General features: G+C 44.5%; 1 protein-coding gene across 3 annotated transcripts in view; it reads right to left on the reverse strand.

Moving 5' to 3' along the window:
• The window catches only part of CWH43 (cell wall biogenesis 43 C-terminal homolog), a 158,289-nt gene that overhangs the window by 28,746 nt on the left and 113,538 nt on the right, over positions 1-16,005 (reverse strand). For 2 of the 3 annotated variants that reach the window (XM_029587881.1, XM_029587899.1), the window contains 4 exons: positions 13,672-13,780; positions 8,945-9,080; positions 6,206-6,355; positions 5,053-5,197 (listed from right to left, as the gene is read on the reverse strand). In XM_029587881.1, coding sequence (XP_029443741.1) covers positions 5,053-5,197; positions 6,206-6,355; positions 8,945-9,080; positions 13,672-13,780 — 540 coding nt within the window. The remainder of the gene's footprint in view (positions 1-5,052; positions 5,198-6,205; positions 6,356-8,944; positions 9,081-13,671; positions 13,781-16,005) is intronic. The other variant, XM_029587890.1, reaches the window with a different exon arrangement.

The following is a 16,005-nucleotide window of genomic DNA, read 5'->3' on the forward strand; positions in this document are numbered from 1 at the left end:
AGGCACTTTCATACAATTAGTTAGGCAAAAGGGACTCCATTTAACAATCTATAGCATATCCCACTGAATCGTGGGTGAGTGTTTCTGTAACCACGGCAACCCTAGCACCACAGGGTGGACAGCCTTATCCAGCACTAGGAAGGCTATCTCCTCCGAATGGATCGCCCCGGTGCGCACCGTAATGGGTGCCGTGGACATCTGGACAGGACCAGGAAGGATCGTCCCCTGGATAGAGGTAATTCGTAACGGGACCTCCCGTCTATGTGTAGGAATCCGCAACTGGGAGACTAGATCATGCAGGATGAAATTACCTCCGGCCCCAGAATCCAGGAACACCATCGTCTCAAAGGGTCCACCGGGGTATTCTAGAGTAACAGGGACTATACATTGAGGAGCTGTAGCACAGCCTAGGAGGAGCTCCTCCCGACCTCCTAGGCTTTGGGTGTTTTCCGCACGCTCCTGGCAGCATGCCAAGAAGTGTCCCTTCTGGCCACAATATATACACAACTTCAACGAACGGCAACGTTGTCTTTCTTCAGCAGAAAGTGGGGCCCGTCCCAGCTGCATGGGTTCACAGGTGGGAGCGTCTGGGCGAGAACTCTTAGGAGAGGGCGCAGGTCTCGGCCCTCTCCTAAGAAGCGGCGGTCAATGCGAGCAGCCATCTCAATCAAAGCGCTGAGGTCCTCCGGCAGATCTCGAGCCGCAATCTCATCCTTAATGCGTCCAGAGAGGCCTTCCAGGAAGATGGCCTTAAGGCTACCATCTTGCCAACCTACTTCCTGGGCTAAAGTCCGAAACTCCATTGCGTAATCTGCCAAGGAGCGAGCCCCCTGACGAAGTTGCAGCAGATCAGACGTAGCCGTGGCTACTCGGACGGGCTCATCAAAGGCCTGGCGAAAGTTCGTGATGAACAGTTGTAAATCTGTTGGCGAAGAATCATTGTTTTCCCAAAGGGGAGAAGCCCATATCAAGGCTTTCCCATCGAGCAAGGACAGGATATATGCCACTTTCACCGCATCCGAGGGAAACTGCCGAGGCAACAAAGAGAACCGTGCAAAACATTGGTTCAGGAAGCCGCGGCAGGTCCTTAAATCACCAGCGTAGCGGGAGGGAGCCGGCAGCTGGGTCACTGACGAATCTTGGCCCTCGGGTGCTGGTTCTGGGGCAGACGAGGCCCTGGCATCCAATCGGGCCGACAACTCCCCTACCGAACCAGTAAGGACCTCGAGGTATTGTTGTTGATACTGCAGCTGCTGGGCCAACCCTGGCAGGTCCAGGGGAACAGGCGCATCCGCCGAATCCATGGCCTTGCAATCTGTTGTGGGAGTCTCAGTTTAGTGGACCCTTGGGCCGACCTGCTGGAGACTGGGAATAGATGGTCAATGTCTCTAATGATAGCAGGCCGGGAGGCAGATGTTCAGGCGGGATGTAGATGCTCTTCACCCTGGAAGCTGGCACTCCCCCAGGAGGAGCCCGTAGGAGCCCAACCGCTGGGACTTAGGTGGCTTCACCCTTGGAAGGCGAAGCCCCCCCCGGGAGAAGCCCGTAGCGACCCGGCCGCTGGGACTTAGGCGGGTTGTGGATCAGGACAGGTAACTGGAACCAGACTAGGACAGTAACAATACGGTAACTGGGTTTGGGTTCTGGAACCAGGCAGGAACTATAGCAGGACTCAGGTACTGGAACTAGGCAGGAACTGTAGCAAGACTCGGGTACTGGAACCAGGCAGGAACTGTAGCAGGACTCAGGTACTGGAACCAGGCAAGAACTGTAGCAAGACTCAGGTACTGGAACCAGGCAGGAATGGTAGCAGGTAAACAGGAACCAAGCAGGTACTGTAGCAGGTAAACAGGAACCAAGCAGGTACTGTAGCAGGCAGGCAGGAACCAAGCTGGTACCGTAGCAGGCAGGCAGGAACTGAGCAGGTACTGTAGCAGGCAGGCAAGAACCAAGCTGGTACTGTAGCAGGCAGGCAGGAACGGAGCGACGAAACCAAGCGAGTCACTCCGGGGCACAGCGCAACAGGAAACCGGGAAGCTAACCCATTGCAAGGCGAGGACTGGATGGCGGGAAACGGACTAGAAAGGCACCCAAGTGGCGCGCACTCGCGCCTAGGAGCAGGGCATCCTCAGGCACCTTCGCAGTGGCGCAGCCCCAGCGGGGACGCCGCCAAACAGGCCGCAAGCCAGGGCTCCGGAGGCGGGAGCAGGTCCGGGAACAAGGAGGTAAGGGCCTGGCCGCAGTGCTCGTGGCCAGGACCGCAACACTAACCACATCATCTGGCAATGAATTCCAGAGCTTAATTGTACATTTGTGTGAAATAATTTTCTACCAATTTGTTTTAAATGTGCTACTTTCTAACTTTATAGAGTGCCCCCTAATCCTTCTATTATCTGAAAGAGTAAATAACCAATTCACATTTACCTGTTCTAGTCCTCTCATGATTTTACATACCTCTATCATATCTCCCCTCAGCCATGAATAGAAAAACAGTGAGAGCATTTTTCTAACATACCAAAAAGAGAATAGTAGAAGAAAGATTAGAGGAAGCAAAGGAAAGAAGAGGATGTTGAGACAGTAGAATGAGGAAATCAGCCTCTCCATAACAAGCATAGTGTATGTGTGTTGCCTACAAAAGTGACTAAAAGTATTCATGCATGGTCCTTATGTAGAGAGCCATACTGGGTCTCTACAAAGAGGAGAAGAGGGTGATACCATTTTTGAAGGGGAAATAGAAAAGGATGTTGGTTGGATTTTAGTTTCCCCATGTGGGAGGCTTCAGTGCTAGAGTCCTGATTCTATAAAAACTAGCGCCACCATTTTGAGGTGTGGATTTTTAGTTGTGTCTTACAGAGAGCACAATGTCTCTGTGCCTTCTCCTGGTTTTATTGTATTTTTTGGGGGGGGGGAAGACTCGTAGGCCTCATGGAAGGAGGTCAGGAACTGGAAAGGGAGAAAGGGTGCGTTGTGCCAATCTTAATAATGCCTTTTGTCCCTTTTCATTTTGGGTAAAGAAAGATTTATCCAGCCTTCTGTTTTCCATTTTTGGTTGCATTTTGAAATTAGCTTTATTTTTACCACCTACCTGAGTTCCCCAAGGATGTAGGGACTTAGGGGTGGATTTTAAAAGGGTTAAGCACGTATATTATGCGCGTAACCCCGAAAACACGCTCCTGTGCACGCCGGGCCTATTTTGCATAGGCCCAGTGATGCACACAAGCTCCGGGATGCGTGTAAGTCCCGGGACTTGAAAAAATGGGCGGGGGCAGGGTGGGGCGGTCCAGGGGCGGGGCATGGGCATGGCCAGAGGCCTCTCCACTGCCACTGGGCCCGGGGATCGCGCACCAGCATTTGCCCTGCATGCGCAACCTACACCTGTCCAGAGGCAGGCGTAAATAAAAAAATAAAGGTAGGGGGGGATTTAGGTAGGGCTCGGGGGGTGGGTTAGATAGGGGAAGGGAGGGGAAGGTGGGGGGGGGGGGCAGAAGGAAAGTTCCCTCCGAGGCCGCTCCAATTTCAGAGTAGCCTCGGAGGGAACGGGGAAAGCCATCAGGGCTTCCCTAGGGCTCGGCGCGTGCAAGGTGCACAAGTGTGCAGCCCTTTGTGCGCGCTGACCCCGGATTTTATAACATGCGCGCAGCTGCGCATGCATGTTATAAAATCGGGGGTAAATTTGTGCACGCTGGGTTGTGTGCACAAATCTACGCCCACGCGTAGGTACGAATATCTGGCCCTTAGTGTGTAACATCATAGAATGAGTTTGGGAATCTCTAAACCAAAGTGATCCATTGGCCCTTTGAAGGTCACTTAGGGAATAAATTTCCATTCACTCTTGGGAGAAAGAGAAGTTGGACTTCAAAGAAGACCTGTGACACTCATCCATTGTTAACCACTAATATATCATCGGGATATTGAAGAGAGGAGTGGGAAGGTAGCCTCCAGGTACCATCAGCTCGGTGAAGAGAATGGATAAGAAGAAAGAAGTGATTTCAATACATCAGAATAACAGTATGAGACATGGTGCTTTAAATGATTACACCTAAAATAGATTTAAGAGCTCTATCCACCAAATTTTGGGAGGGATCTTTATAACTTCCTCTACAATTGGGAAGGATCAGTAATACAAGAGCAAATTAAATTGTATGGTCACAGATTTATCGGAAAAAACAATAGTGCAAATGGACTGCAGAGAACAAGGAATTGTAAAATGAACATTTAATCAATTTTAAATTAGTTATCATTTATCAGTAAAGTTAAGTTGGAACCCCCAACAGTTTCCAGCATGATTATTATTGTGATGTTTAAATATTGGTTTTAACAACACTCAGAGCTTTAGAGAATAATTTCTTTCTTCCTCTCCCCCCAGCTTGGAATTCTGCTTCAGAAGGTCTTGATTTCAATAAAGAAAGTTTGTGCATCAAAAGCCCTTAAATCTAAAGGTGTTCCTTGGGGTCCTATGGTGTGACATCAGCCCGGGTGTTAAACAGAGAAAACAGAGGCAACAGGCACTGTACTCAAGCCAGCAGACACTGTGGATAGCAAGACAGCTAGCACTAACTAGCAGCAGTGACACTGATAAACCAGCAGGTGGTGCCAATGTGCCATAGTAAGAGTGACAGAGACTTGTAATTGGTACAGATCCTGATCCTTTTTTTTTATTTGTTAAACAGTGATTAACTCTTAACTATGGCAAATAAATATATATAAATATATGGTCCTTACAGTTCCTCCACTTGTTCCACAAATCATGGAGTGCCTGCTGATACCATAACATTTTTGATGTCCCTATTATCTGGTGATTTGAGGATTATAAATCCAAGGACATTATGTAATCTAGTTTTCAGAGGGAGACTTTCAACCAGTCGTTGCTTCACCCTCCCCACCTCCGCAACCCCCTCCTGACAAATAGAAGCAGGACCATTGAATATTAACTATGCACAAAGTTCCTAAAACCATCCAAAATCTCTCTCCAAAAACAGGGTCACACCACATCCCTTCAAATCACGGATTTTACAGCTGCCCATACCTTAGTCGTGAGAGACAGCACAGTACCTGAACATTGCCATGCTGAATTAACTGTAGGTAGTCCCTGGATCCGGGGGAGGAAGTGATATATCCGAGGAATATAACCTGCTCAGAGCTCTGCTTCAGCAGCTCGGACACATACACAGCCTGCAGCTTCCTGTCCAAGTCATCACTGAAAAGAGGAAAGTACATTAAACTAGAGTTGAGCAAATAAAGAGAATACAAACAAAAAAATATATAATAATGCCATATTCAAATCTCACATTCTTTTATTAGATTATCATTTACCATTAATTCATTTAGGCCTGGATTCACCATTCTAACGCAGAATGGTGAATCCAGCGAAAACGGGGGGCGGGACTGCAAAAGCCGGCAGCCTTCGCACCACCACGGTGTTTTCGATGCCAGCTTTCGCATCCAATAGCACCACCGTGAAAGGTGGTGCTATTGGGCACGCTACTGGCGACGATAACAGTGCTTACCTTATCGCCGCCAGCGAAGACATCGCAGCGTCCGCCTCCTCGCCGCCCCAACTCCACCCCCGGCAAGCTATCGCACGCGATAAGCGATAGAAAATGACCCCCTTAGTCATGCATAATATGCCTGCTAAAAACTACCGTGCAGCTCCTTTTCAAGCTGCTTCCCTTTTACTACACATGGAGAAGGCAATCTCCAAATCCATTTTTGCAGGTAAAAAGGCATTTTATCCATGGGAATTTTTTTTTGGAAAACTGCCAACCTCTATGTTGGTAAAAGTATGTGGGTCCCCTCCCAAGTTTCTGCCCTGGGGCCCAAGATGCCTACTACCTGCCCTGCGATTCAGTACTGCTTGTAAATCATCAAGCACGATACTCCTCTGTCACCCCAGTGGCTGTAGCCCATCACCCCTTCAATGCACCTGTACCCTACCTGGACTCAGTGCCCAGAAGATCCCAGACAAGTCTCCAGCACTGCTGTTCAATGTGTCCCTACAATTCTTCATTGCCTGGAAAGCCAGACTCCTATGCTCCTAAACACTTCTTTTCACATTTTGAAGTCTTGGATTTCTGTGCCTTCTTTGTAATGAATATTGACAGTTTGTAAAATGTTGATTTTACTATTCTTTGTTTTTAAAGTAAACGTATTTATATTTTCAATTACTATTTATTGATGACAAAAATAAAACAAAACAAATACCTACTCCTCATTTCCAAAGTGCGTAACAACAAAATCCACGGGTCTGCCTGAGATGTTTACTGTCAGGGAGATAGCTGGTGCTATCTCTCCTTCAGGAGATGGGAGAAGATGATGCTGTGAATTCATTATTGGGTATCTTGACAGGACCAGGATCCTACGTTAACATAAAAAAAAAATCAGTGGATTTTCTACAGTTCTAAAAATATTCCTTTGTATTATTTTACATCTTCAGGGGAACCATTTATCAAAGCTGCAGTGTTCAAGGTTATTTTGTGTTATTTCATGTTTCATAAAGTGTAGAAACTTAATTTTTCCTATACTCTACCAGTATTATAATCAATGTCACATATCATTTTGGTGCTCTGTGATTGCAAGTTTAGATTGGAAATACATTGAACTTGGATTATGATTTGATGTTGATATTGTCCAGTCACTTGAATCTGTTCGCAACGTCCTGGGAATGGAATAGTAAAATGATGTGTATTTAAACCACCAGATTGGTGATAGCTAATTTCAGTCTAAGTGTTGCAAACTAGTCTGGTTTTCAGTCTAACCACACCTCTGCAGATTAATCTGGTTCTTGGATCAAATGTCTGCAAATAAATCTCATGAACATTTAATGTGGAAATCCTGAAAGCCAGACTAATTTGCAGCCCTCAAGGACTGGAGCTTATCACCAAATATTAGGGTTTGAGCCAAAAAAGCATGTAACACTCAATCAAGTGAAAAACAAAGTTAAGTGTGAGAGAATGTATGGGAAGAGCTAGGAAAACTAAAAGTGGACAAGGCCATAGGGCTGGTTGAGGTACATCCCAGAATACTGAGAGAGCTCAGAAATGTCTTGGTGGGCCCACTGAAAGACCTGTTCAATAGATCCCTGAATTTAGGAGTGGTGCCGCCTGACTGAAGAAGAGCAGTGGGGTCCCACTACACAAGAGTGGGAGCAGAGAGGAGGCTGGAAACTACAGGCTGGTTAGCCTCACCTCCATGGTGGGAAAATTAATGGAGTCTCTGCTGAAGGAAAGGACAGTTAATTATCTACAATCCAGTGAGTTGCTAGACCGAAGGCAGCATGGATTCACCAGGGGAGGTTCCCGTCAGACAAATCTAATTGATTTTTTTTGATTGGGTGACTAGATGAGTCCAATAGAATTATTTATGAATTATATTTTACAGATTATTATTATTTTTATTTTTTAGTTTTTATATACCGGGGTTCCTGTATAATATACATATCACCCCGGTTTACAAGGAAATAAAACTAACGCCTCGCAGGGCGATTTACATTGAAACGAGAAAAACACTTCAAACAGGTAACAGATAAAGAGGTGGGCATAACAGGGATTATAGGAAGTAACTATAGAAACGACATGTGTTTAGCATGTCCAATTTGTTTTGATAAAGCTGCTGAGAAACCTATGTACAAACCTATGTACAGGGGGGAGGTGGTTCAGATATTAAAGATACCTGAGCAATGCATGCCCACGATAGTAAAAGCCTTTTATATAAATACAATAGTAAGGAAGAAAGATGAGGACCAATTAAAAATGGGTAAAGACGAATTAAAGATACATAAACCCAATGCTGGGATACTGAGAAATCCCAAGAAGAGTTGAACATTGAAAATAGAGGAACCATGTTGGTAAAATTCGCTTTTGTATCCGATAAAGAGAATGTTCAAAAATTCTTCTTTCAAAATAGAGAAAAAACATTTTTTGGTCAACAAATCTGGATTTATCCAGATCTTGTTAAAATAACACAGCTTTGAAGGCGCGCCGGCGTGCCTATTTTGCATAGGCCGCCGGCGCGCGCAGAGCCCCAGGACGTGCGTAGGTCCCGGGGTTTTCTGAAGGGGGCGTGTCGGGGGCGTGTCGGGGGCAGGGCCGAAAGATGCGGCGTTTTGGGGGCGGGACGCGGCGTTTCGGGGGCGGGCCCGAGGCATGGTTTCAGCCCAGGGCGTTCCGGGGGTGTGGCCTCGCCCTCCGGAACCACCCCCGGGTTGGGTCTTGGTGCGCCAGCAGCCCGCTAGCTTGCGTGGATTTACGTCACGCGGGGGGGGGGGGGGAGAGAGAGATAGAGAGAGAGAGAACAGTGGTCTCTAGTGAAGATTTGCTGGCTGTCGGAGTGAGGAAACTCACTCCAAGAAGAGATTTGGGCAACGTTCTCTCAACCTAGCTTGATGGACACTCTACCTGGGCAACAACAAGCTAGGTTGAGAGAATGTTGCCCAAATCTCTTCTTGGAGTGAGTTTCCTCACTCCGACAGCCAGCAAATCTTCACTAGAGACCACTATTCTTTCCGTACGTCTCATGTTGAATGTGAAAGTGGCCCCCAACCCCCTACGCTCATACCTAATCCCCACCTCGAGTTACTAGGTGGCCCTCCCATAGGGATACAAATACCTGTCTAGGGCACTGCGACGTGTACTGCGACATGTACTGCGACGATTCATTGGTTGTTTTATCGCGGTGCACGATGTTTTCGCGCTTTGCGAATCCATTTCCGCAAATGGCGAAAACATCGCATCACGCGATGTTTCCCCGCTGCACGAAAAATGCCTTATTTGCATGGGACATGCCCCCTCATGCGTTACCACTGCGATATTGGAAAATGAGGCCCTATGTTTGTAGTAATATATTAATGAAAATTTAATAAATAAAGAATTTAAAAAAAACAACAACAACAACAACATATTATCCATTGTGTTTACCTGTGTACTTGTAACCAAATAAAAAAACTCACCCCCAGGTGTGATCCCTTGTGCTTGGACCAAAATCTGTATAAAAGCCCAACTTTTCTCCCAACCACATTGTAAGATCATTGTTGCCCAAGTACGGCTTTGAGGCATCACTCTCCAAAATGGTAATGAAGTCAGCACCTGGTGGAAATGGAATTTTACAGAAGAAACTAACACAGAAACATACTATAGTGAATATCAGATAAGCACCACTTGATGCTTTCTATCATTTCACATATTTTTCCATACCTGGACTATGCCCTCTATTTGTTTTACCCTACCTCTCCCATTCCAGAAGTGATGTAATTTTGGATAGTTACAAATTTAGGGGGTCATTTTCAAAAGCAATTGCACGCGAAAAGTCCCTTTTCGCGTACGATCACTAAATGAGGGCGGAGTCGGTCCCGGAAGAGGAGGAGTCGGGGCGGCCCCAGGGCCGACTCTGCAGAGACAGCGCTGGCGGCAAAAGGTAAGGACCCTTATTGCCGCCAGTTTCGCGCCAAATAACTACACCTTTTATGGTGTAGTTATTCGATGTGAAAGCCGGCAGCCAGTGCACCGCAGTGGTGCGATGGCTGCCGGCTTTCACAGGCCCACCCCCCGCTTCGCCCCCCGCCCCCCCCCCCATTACTGCCAGATTTTCTAAGGCCTTACTTAGCAATATTTTTAGAACTAATTGTACTATGATACTGAGCACAATCTGTGACAGTGCTATAGCACTACACTGGCAAACCTCAGGCACTCCACAAAGGTGATACATTCTAGATCCAGATGGGAGGAGAGTGGCTGCTGGTGCAGGCATAACCTCTGTTGACAGAGGAGTTTAGTTGCTGGGGTTTTTGTTTGGGCAGAAGACATTTAAAGTAGGAGAGAACTGGGAGAGACAAAGGGCCTCATTTTCCAAGCCTCTCGCACGTGATAAGGGACCTTTCGCAAGCGAAAAGTCCCTTATCGCGTGCGATACCAGGATGGGGCGGAGTCGGCCCCGGAAGAGGAGGAGTCGGGGCGTCACCGGGGCCGACTCCACGACGACGGCGCGTACAGCGAAAAGGTAAGTGCCTTTTCGCTGCCTATTTCGCCCCCAATAGCTACACCTCCTATGGTGGCGCTATTGGGTGCGAAACCGGCAGCGATCGCACTGCGACGGTGCAATAGCTGCCGGCTAGCTCATGCCCGCCCCCCGTTTCGGCCCCCCGCCCCTCATCTTCTAAAGTATCGCAGGCCTGCGATACTTTAGAAAATGAGGCCCAAAGGTAGGAAAAGTGACTTGTCAGATTCCACAGTTAAATTTCTTTTAAAACAGTGATAATTAATCATTACAGGAAAAAGGAGAACAATTTGAGAAACTAAAAAAATATATGGCAAAATTTTATAAAAATGAAATTATTGTAAGTCAGTGATGTACAGGCATTTTTTAGTTTAATTGTTCACCCTTCAGCTTAGTTAAAGTCTAAGTTTTAGTTACAGTTGGGCCATGCAAACTGTCCCTACAATGTCTTTATTTTAGTTTGAAAGAGGAAATGCTTCACAGTGGGAGAGATGAGGGGGTGCAACATAAGGAGCAAAGGCTTTTCTCCTTTTTCATGCTCTGGTTTTCCATAACAAGATTAGCGTATACTTGCTTCTTGGCTATGGGAAATTTCATGGGAGGAGTTTTTGGGGCTTTACATTTACATTTATTGTTATTTATGAATCGCCTAACACTAAAAGGACTAGGTGATGAACAAGAATACAATCATAATATTAAAATCAGACAAAAACTACAATAAAATAAAATAATAATGAACAATAATGAACAAATTAAAATATATAAATAAACAAAACAACATGATAAAAGTAATTAACAACTAATGTAAAATGAAATAAAACTTAAAAATAAGCTAGATTAAAAAGAAAGGTTTTAACTTGCTTTCTGAAATTCTTAACCAAGTCATATTGCCTGATGTCAATTGGAAAAGAATTCCAGAGGGTGGGCCCAGCGACAGAAAATGCACACTCTTGGGTCATATGCAGTCAAGCGACTCTTGGAAAAGGAATCTCAAGGAGACCACATTGGGAAGAACGCAAAGATCTCATATGTTGGTAAAATCTCAGATTTGTGTTGGCTCAGTGACATGTTTAACAATTTAAAAATTATCATGCCGACCTTCTATTTGACTCTTTCATGAATTGGAAGCCAATATAAATTAATTAGAGTGGAAAAAAATGTGTTCATTTCATTTTAAACCAGAAAGCAGACGTGTGGCCAAGTTTAGTAATAACTGCAATGGTTGTAAAGAAGTATTAGAGATACCAATATACAGAGTATTACAGTAGTCTACAACAGAGAAGATAGAAGCTTGTAAAACTGTGTGGAATTTAAGTAGGTGAAGAAGCTTTTCGAGACCAGCAAGAACATGAAGCCTGTAGAATCCTTGAGCAATAACTTGTTTTATTTGAGGATGAAAGGAGAGAGTGCTATCTAGTAGGGATGTGAATCGTTTTTTGACGATTTAGAATATTGTCCGATATTTTAAATCGTCAAAAATCGTTAGAGGCGAAATGCAATAGGAATTCCCCCGATTTATCGTCAAAAATCGTAAATAGGGGGAAGGGAGAGGGCAGGAAAACCGGCACACTAAAACAACACTAAAACCCACCCCGACCCTTTAAAATAAATCCCCCACCCTCCCGAACCCCCCCAAAATGTCTTAAATTACCTGGGGTCCAGTGGGGGGTCCCCGGTGTGATCTTCCACTCTCGGGCCACGGGTGCGTTAATAGAAATGGCGCCGGCACTACCTTTGCCCTGTCATGACAGGGCAAAGGTAGCGCCATACGGCCGGCGCCATTTTGCAATACGGCAATATGGCCATACGGCCAGCGCCATTTTGCAATACAAAATGGCGCCGGCGGTACGGCAATATGATTCGAGTGCAGGAGGTCGCTTCCGGACCCCCGCTGGACCTTTGGCAAGTCTTGTGGGGGTCAGGAGGCCCCCCCAAGTTGGCCAAAAGTCCCTGGGGGTCCAGCGGGGGTCCGGGAGCGATCTCCTGCGCTCGTGACGTCGGGGGACAGGAACCAAAATGGCGCTGGCGCTACCTTTGCCCTCCCCCCCCAGCCAAAATCGATCATTAAGACGATCGATCTCACGATTCACATCTCTACTATCTAGCATAACTCCAAACTTCTAATGTGATTCTTAATAGGAAAAGAAAAATTATCAAGAGTGATTGTGTTAAGACTGAAAGAAGAATAGGGACTATATATTGCTAAGAACTCTGTTTTGGACAGAGTTCTTAGTTTCATTTAAATTTATGGAGAATTAGGCGATCCTATTGGCTGGAAGCCAGAGCTATGTCATTGGCTGACAATCAGTGCCACCCTGATGACATTATAATATCAGGAATATTATAATTAACTCATCTCTGGAAGCCTATCCGACAATGTTCAAATTCAAACTGGTGAACCTTTGCCTCAGACTCAGGGACTATGAGGTATGGCTTGCATCACTTAAGCAATACATTACCTATTCATCTCTGTAGCCAGCAACAGGCAAGGGATCAAGTACTAATGAAATGTATTAACCAATCACAGCTGTATCTTTGAAGTGTAAAGTATTTATTTATTTAACATATTTTATCATCTATCACAGGCTCAAGGTGATATGTAATATAATAAAACAAAATTGCAAATGATAAATTACAAAATAGTAATACATATAATTCAGGAGATGGGCTTTCTTTTCTTTAGAGGAAAAGAGACAGAGATATATCCATGACTTGAGTTGTTACCTGTAGCCTGCTTTTGAATTGTTGAGAAAAAAAAATTGCTTTGTGCAGGAAGATTTTGTAATGAGTTTAACTTGAGATAAGTTTCTTAGTGCGGGTAACCTGAATTCAGTTTAAGCTCTGGTTGGGTTTTGACAGGAATAGTTAAATAATGTTTAGATAAACTCTAGTTTTATTTTATTTCCAGTTACCAGAACATTACTAGGATAGATGCATACATTTTATTAGGCAAACTGAGATATTGGAAATAATTGGAAGAAATGTTACTTTTCTATTATGTATAAAATTGTATTTTTTTATTTCATTTTTGTTAAGAGTAGGCTCTTTTTCCATGAATCAAGGTGATTTCCTAGGCAATGTGGAATGCACAGAAATCATCGAGGATTCTCCAAACATCCAGAAACTGCATCATCACCCAAGGACTGCATAGAAATTCATCTAAAGCATTTAGCACACATGCAACACTGAACTGAGAAATCACATACTAAATTCTTGCCAGAATTTCATTGGGACACACTTTTAATATGATTCAACTGAATGCCAAGAGGTTAAGTGGTTTTCTGTTCATAAGTTGTAAAAAGCTAATTTTTCTATCCTTTCTTAGAATAATAAATTCTTTTACTATTAAGAACATGTTTTTGTCTCCTATACAGTATAGGAGTCTAAATGTGTAATGTAAATATAAACATAAGTGGAGTAGCAATTTTTTTATCCTCTCCAACTACCCTTCCTATCTCTGGGAGAACCTTTTATCTGTGTTGGCATGTTCCATATGTTCATTCTAAGCTACACAACTGAGAGATGCAATTATTTATGTAACCCCACATGGCAGAAGGATTGTTGGCAAATTATTGGTCATGGTAAATCAGTAACATCATTCCATAGCCTAGCCTCTGTGATCAAGAAGAACCTCTAGTATTCTTCCTCTTGTAGGGGTAAGAGTGGGAGTTAACATTAGCATACCTGTCTGATTGAGCAGATTAGCTGTTCTTTCAAGGCTTGGCCATCCATCATTATCATATGCAAACCTGAATGACCAGATCATGGCAGAAAAATCTCTCTTCAGTGGCTGCTAAGAAATTTAAAAAAATGCGATAAATTTTGTTTCATTAAAAGTCAATGGCTCAGGCATATGTAATCCAATAGAAGCAAAATATCTTTGCATTTGAAAGGCAGCTTCCAAAGGTAACCTCATTGTCGGGCCGATACAGTAAAATTCGCAGGAGAGCCGGCACTCCAAGGCACGCGCCCATTCTCCCAACATGCGCCCAGGCCACTCTCCTAGGCACGTGATTTTGTATTTAAATGAGGGCCCGCGGTAAAAGGAGGCGCTAGGGACACTAGCGCGTCCCTAACGCCTCCTTTTTGACAGGAGCAGCGGCTGTCAGTGGGTTTGACAGCCAATGCTCAATTTTACCAGCGTCGGTTCTCAAACCCGCTGACAGCCATGGGTTTGGAAAATGGACACCGGCATAACTGAGCATCTGTCTTCCGACCCACGGGCTGCTGGCCGATTAAAATTTATTTTTTTTAAATTTTGGGGCCTCCGACTTAATATCGTTATGATATTAAGTCGCAGGGTGTACAGAAAAGCAGTTTTTTCTGCTTTTCTGTACACTTTCCTGGTGCCGACAGAAATTAACGCCAGCCTTTGGGCAGGCATTAATTTCTGAAAGTAAAATGTGCGGCTTAGCTGCACATTTTATTTTCTCTATCGAGCGGGAATAACTAATAGGGCCATCAATATGCATTTGCATGTTGCGGGCGCTATTAGTTTCGGGGGGGTTGGCCGCACGTTTTCGACGCGCTATTACCCCTTACTGTATAAGGGGTATAAAGGCGCAGCCAAATGCAGGCTAATAGTACGCTCCACCGGAGCGCACTGTATTGTTTCGGCCTATATGTTAATAATGTTTAACAAGCTAGATTGCCCCATTTAAAAATTGCCTCCACTATCAATTCCCCCAGTGTATCCAAAAGCATGCACATTGTTTCACAACATGGGTACTTCTGGCTGTGTTGAAAAGGGGTGAGAAAAAGGAGGTATGCCTAGGGATTTCAGTTTTAAAATCCCAGCCCTTATTTTCCAGTGCACCCTTTGCACCTGTGGGAAAGGGTATACAAAGTTCACAGGTAAATCCCTGCCCCAAAATTTCAAAGAGAAGTTCTGCAGGGAGTTTCCTTTGAAAATCAGATTGCAGATCCACAGGTACTTTCTTGCAGTCTCCAAAAATAATGCCAAAATTGCTCTCTTCATGGCAATTACTGTGAAGTTATATAAAAAGAACAATGCATGATTGTATTCATGTGTAACAATGAGGGCTTGATTATGAAGGTCTTTTCCCATCAGGCCGGTGCAAGGGTATTAGGTACCCTAGGTGAACCTTCTTCATTGTGTTCACCCCGGCTCCAGCTCCAGTCTGAGCATCAGCCCCAGCCTGCCTCACAGCTCACCCACATACACAAGTAAAAATTATGTATTTACAATAACAGATTTTACATGTAAAAGGACATTAAAAGTATAGTTTTCTAAGATAAAAATATCACTTACAGCAGTGCATATAAATAATGAGGCCAAAATTCAAAAGCCATTTAGATGGATAACTGAAAAATTATCCATCCAAATGTGTTAGGTTCCATATTAGGAGCTACCACCCAGGAAAAAGATCTAAGCATCATAGTGGATAATACTTTAAAATCGTCGGCTCAGTGTGCTGCAGCAGTCAAGAAAGCAAACAGAATGTTAGGAATTATTAGGAAGGGAATGGTTAATAAAACAGAAAATGTCATAATGCCTCTATCGCTCCATGGTGAGACTGCACCTGGAATACTGTGTGCAATTCTGGTCGCCACATCTCAAAAAAGATATAGTTGCGATGGAGAAGGCACAGAGAAGGGCAACCAAAATGATAAAGGGGATGGAACAGCTCCCCTATGAGGAAAGGCTGAAGAGGTTAGGGCTGTTCAGCTTGGAGAAGAGACGGCTGAGGGGGGATATGATAGAGGTCTTTAAGATCATGAGAGGTCTTGAACGAGTAGACGTGACTCAGTTATTTACACTTTCAAATAATTGAAGGACTAGGGGGCATTCCATGAAGTTAACAAGTAACACATTTAAGCTAATTGGAGAAAATTCTTTTTCACTCAACGCACAATAAAGCTCTGGAATTTGTTGCCAGAGGATGTGGTTAGTGCAATTAGTGTAGCTGGGTTCAAAAAAGGTTTGGATAAGTTCTTGGAGGAGAAGTCCATTAACTGCTATTAATCAAGTTGACTTAGGGAATAGCCACTGCTATT

The sequence above is a fragment of the Rhinatrema bivittatum genome, chromosome 1 (assembly GCF_901001135.1).
Source record: "Rhinatrema bivittatum chromosome 1, aRhiBiv1.1, whole genome shotgun sequence".
Lineage (NCBI taxonomy): Eukaryota > Metazoa > Chordata > Amphibia > Gymnophiona > Rhinatrematidae > Rhinatrema > Rhinatrema bivittatum.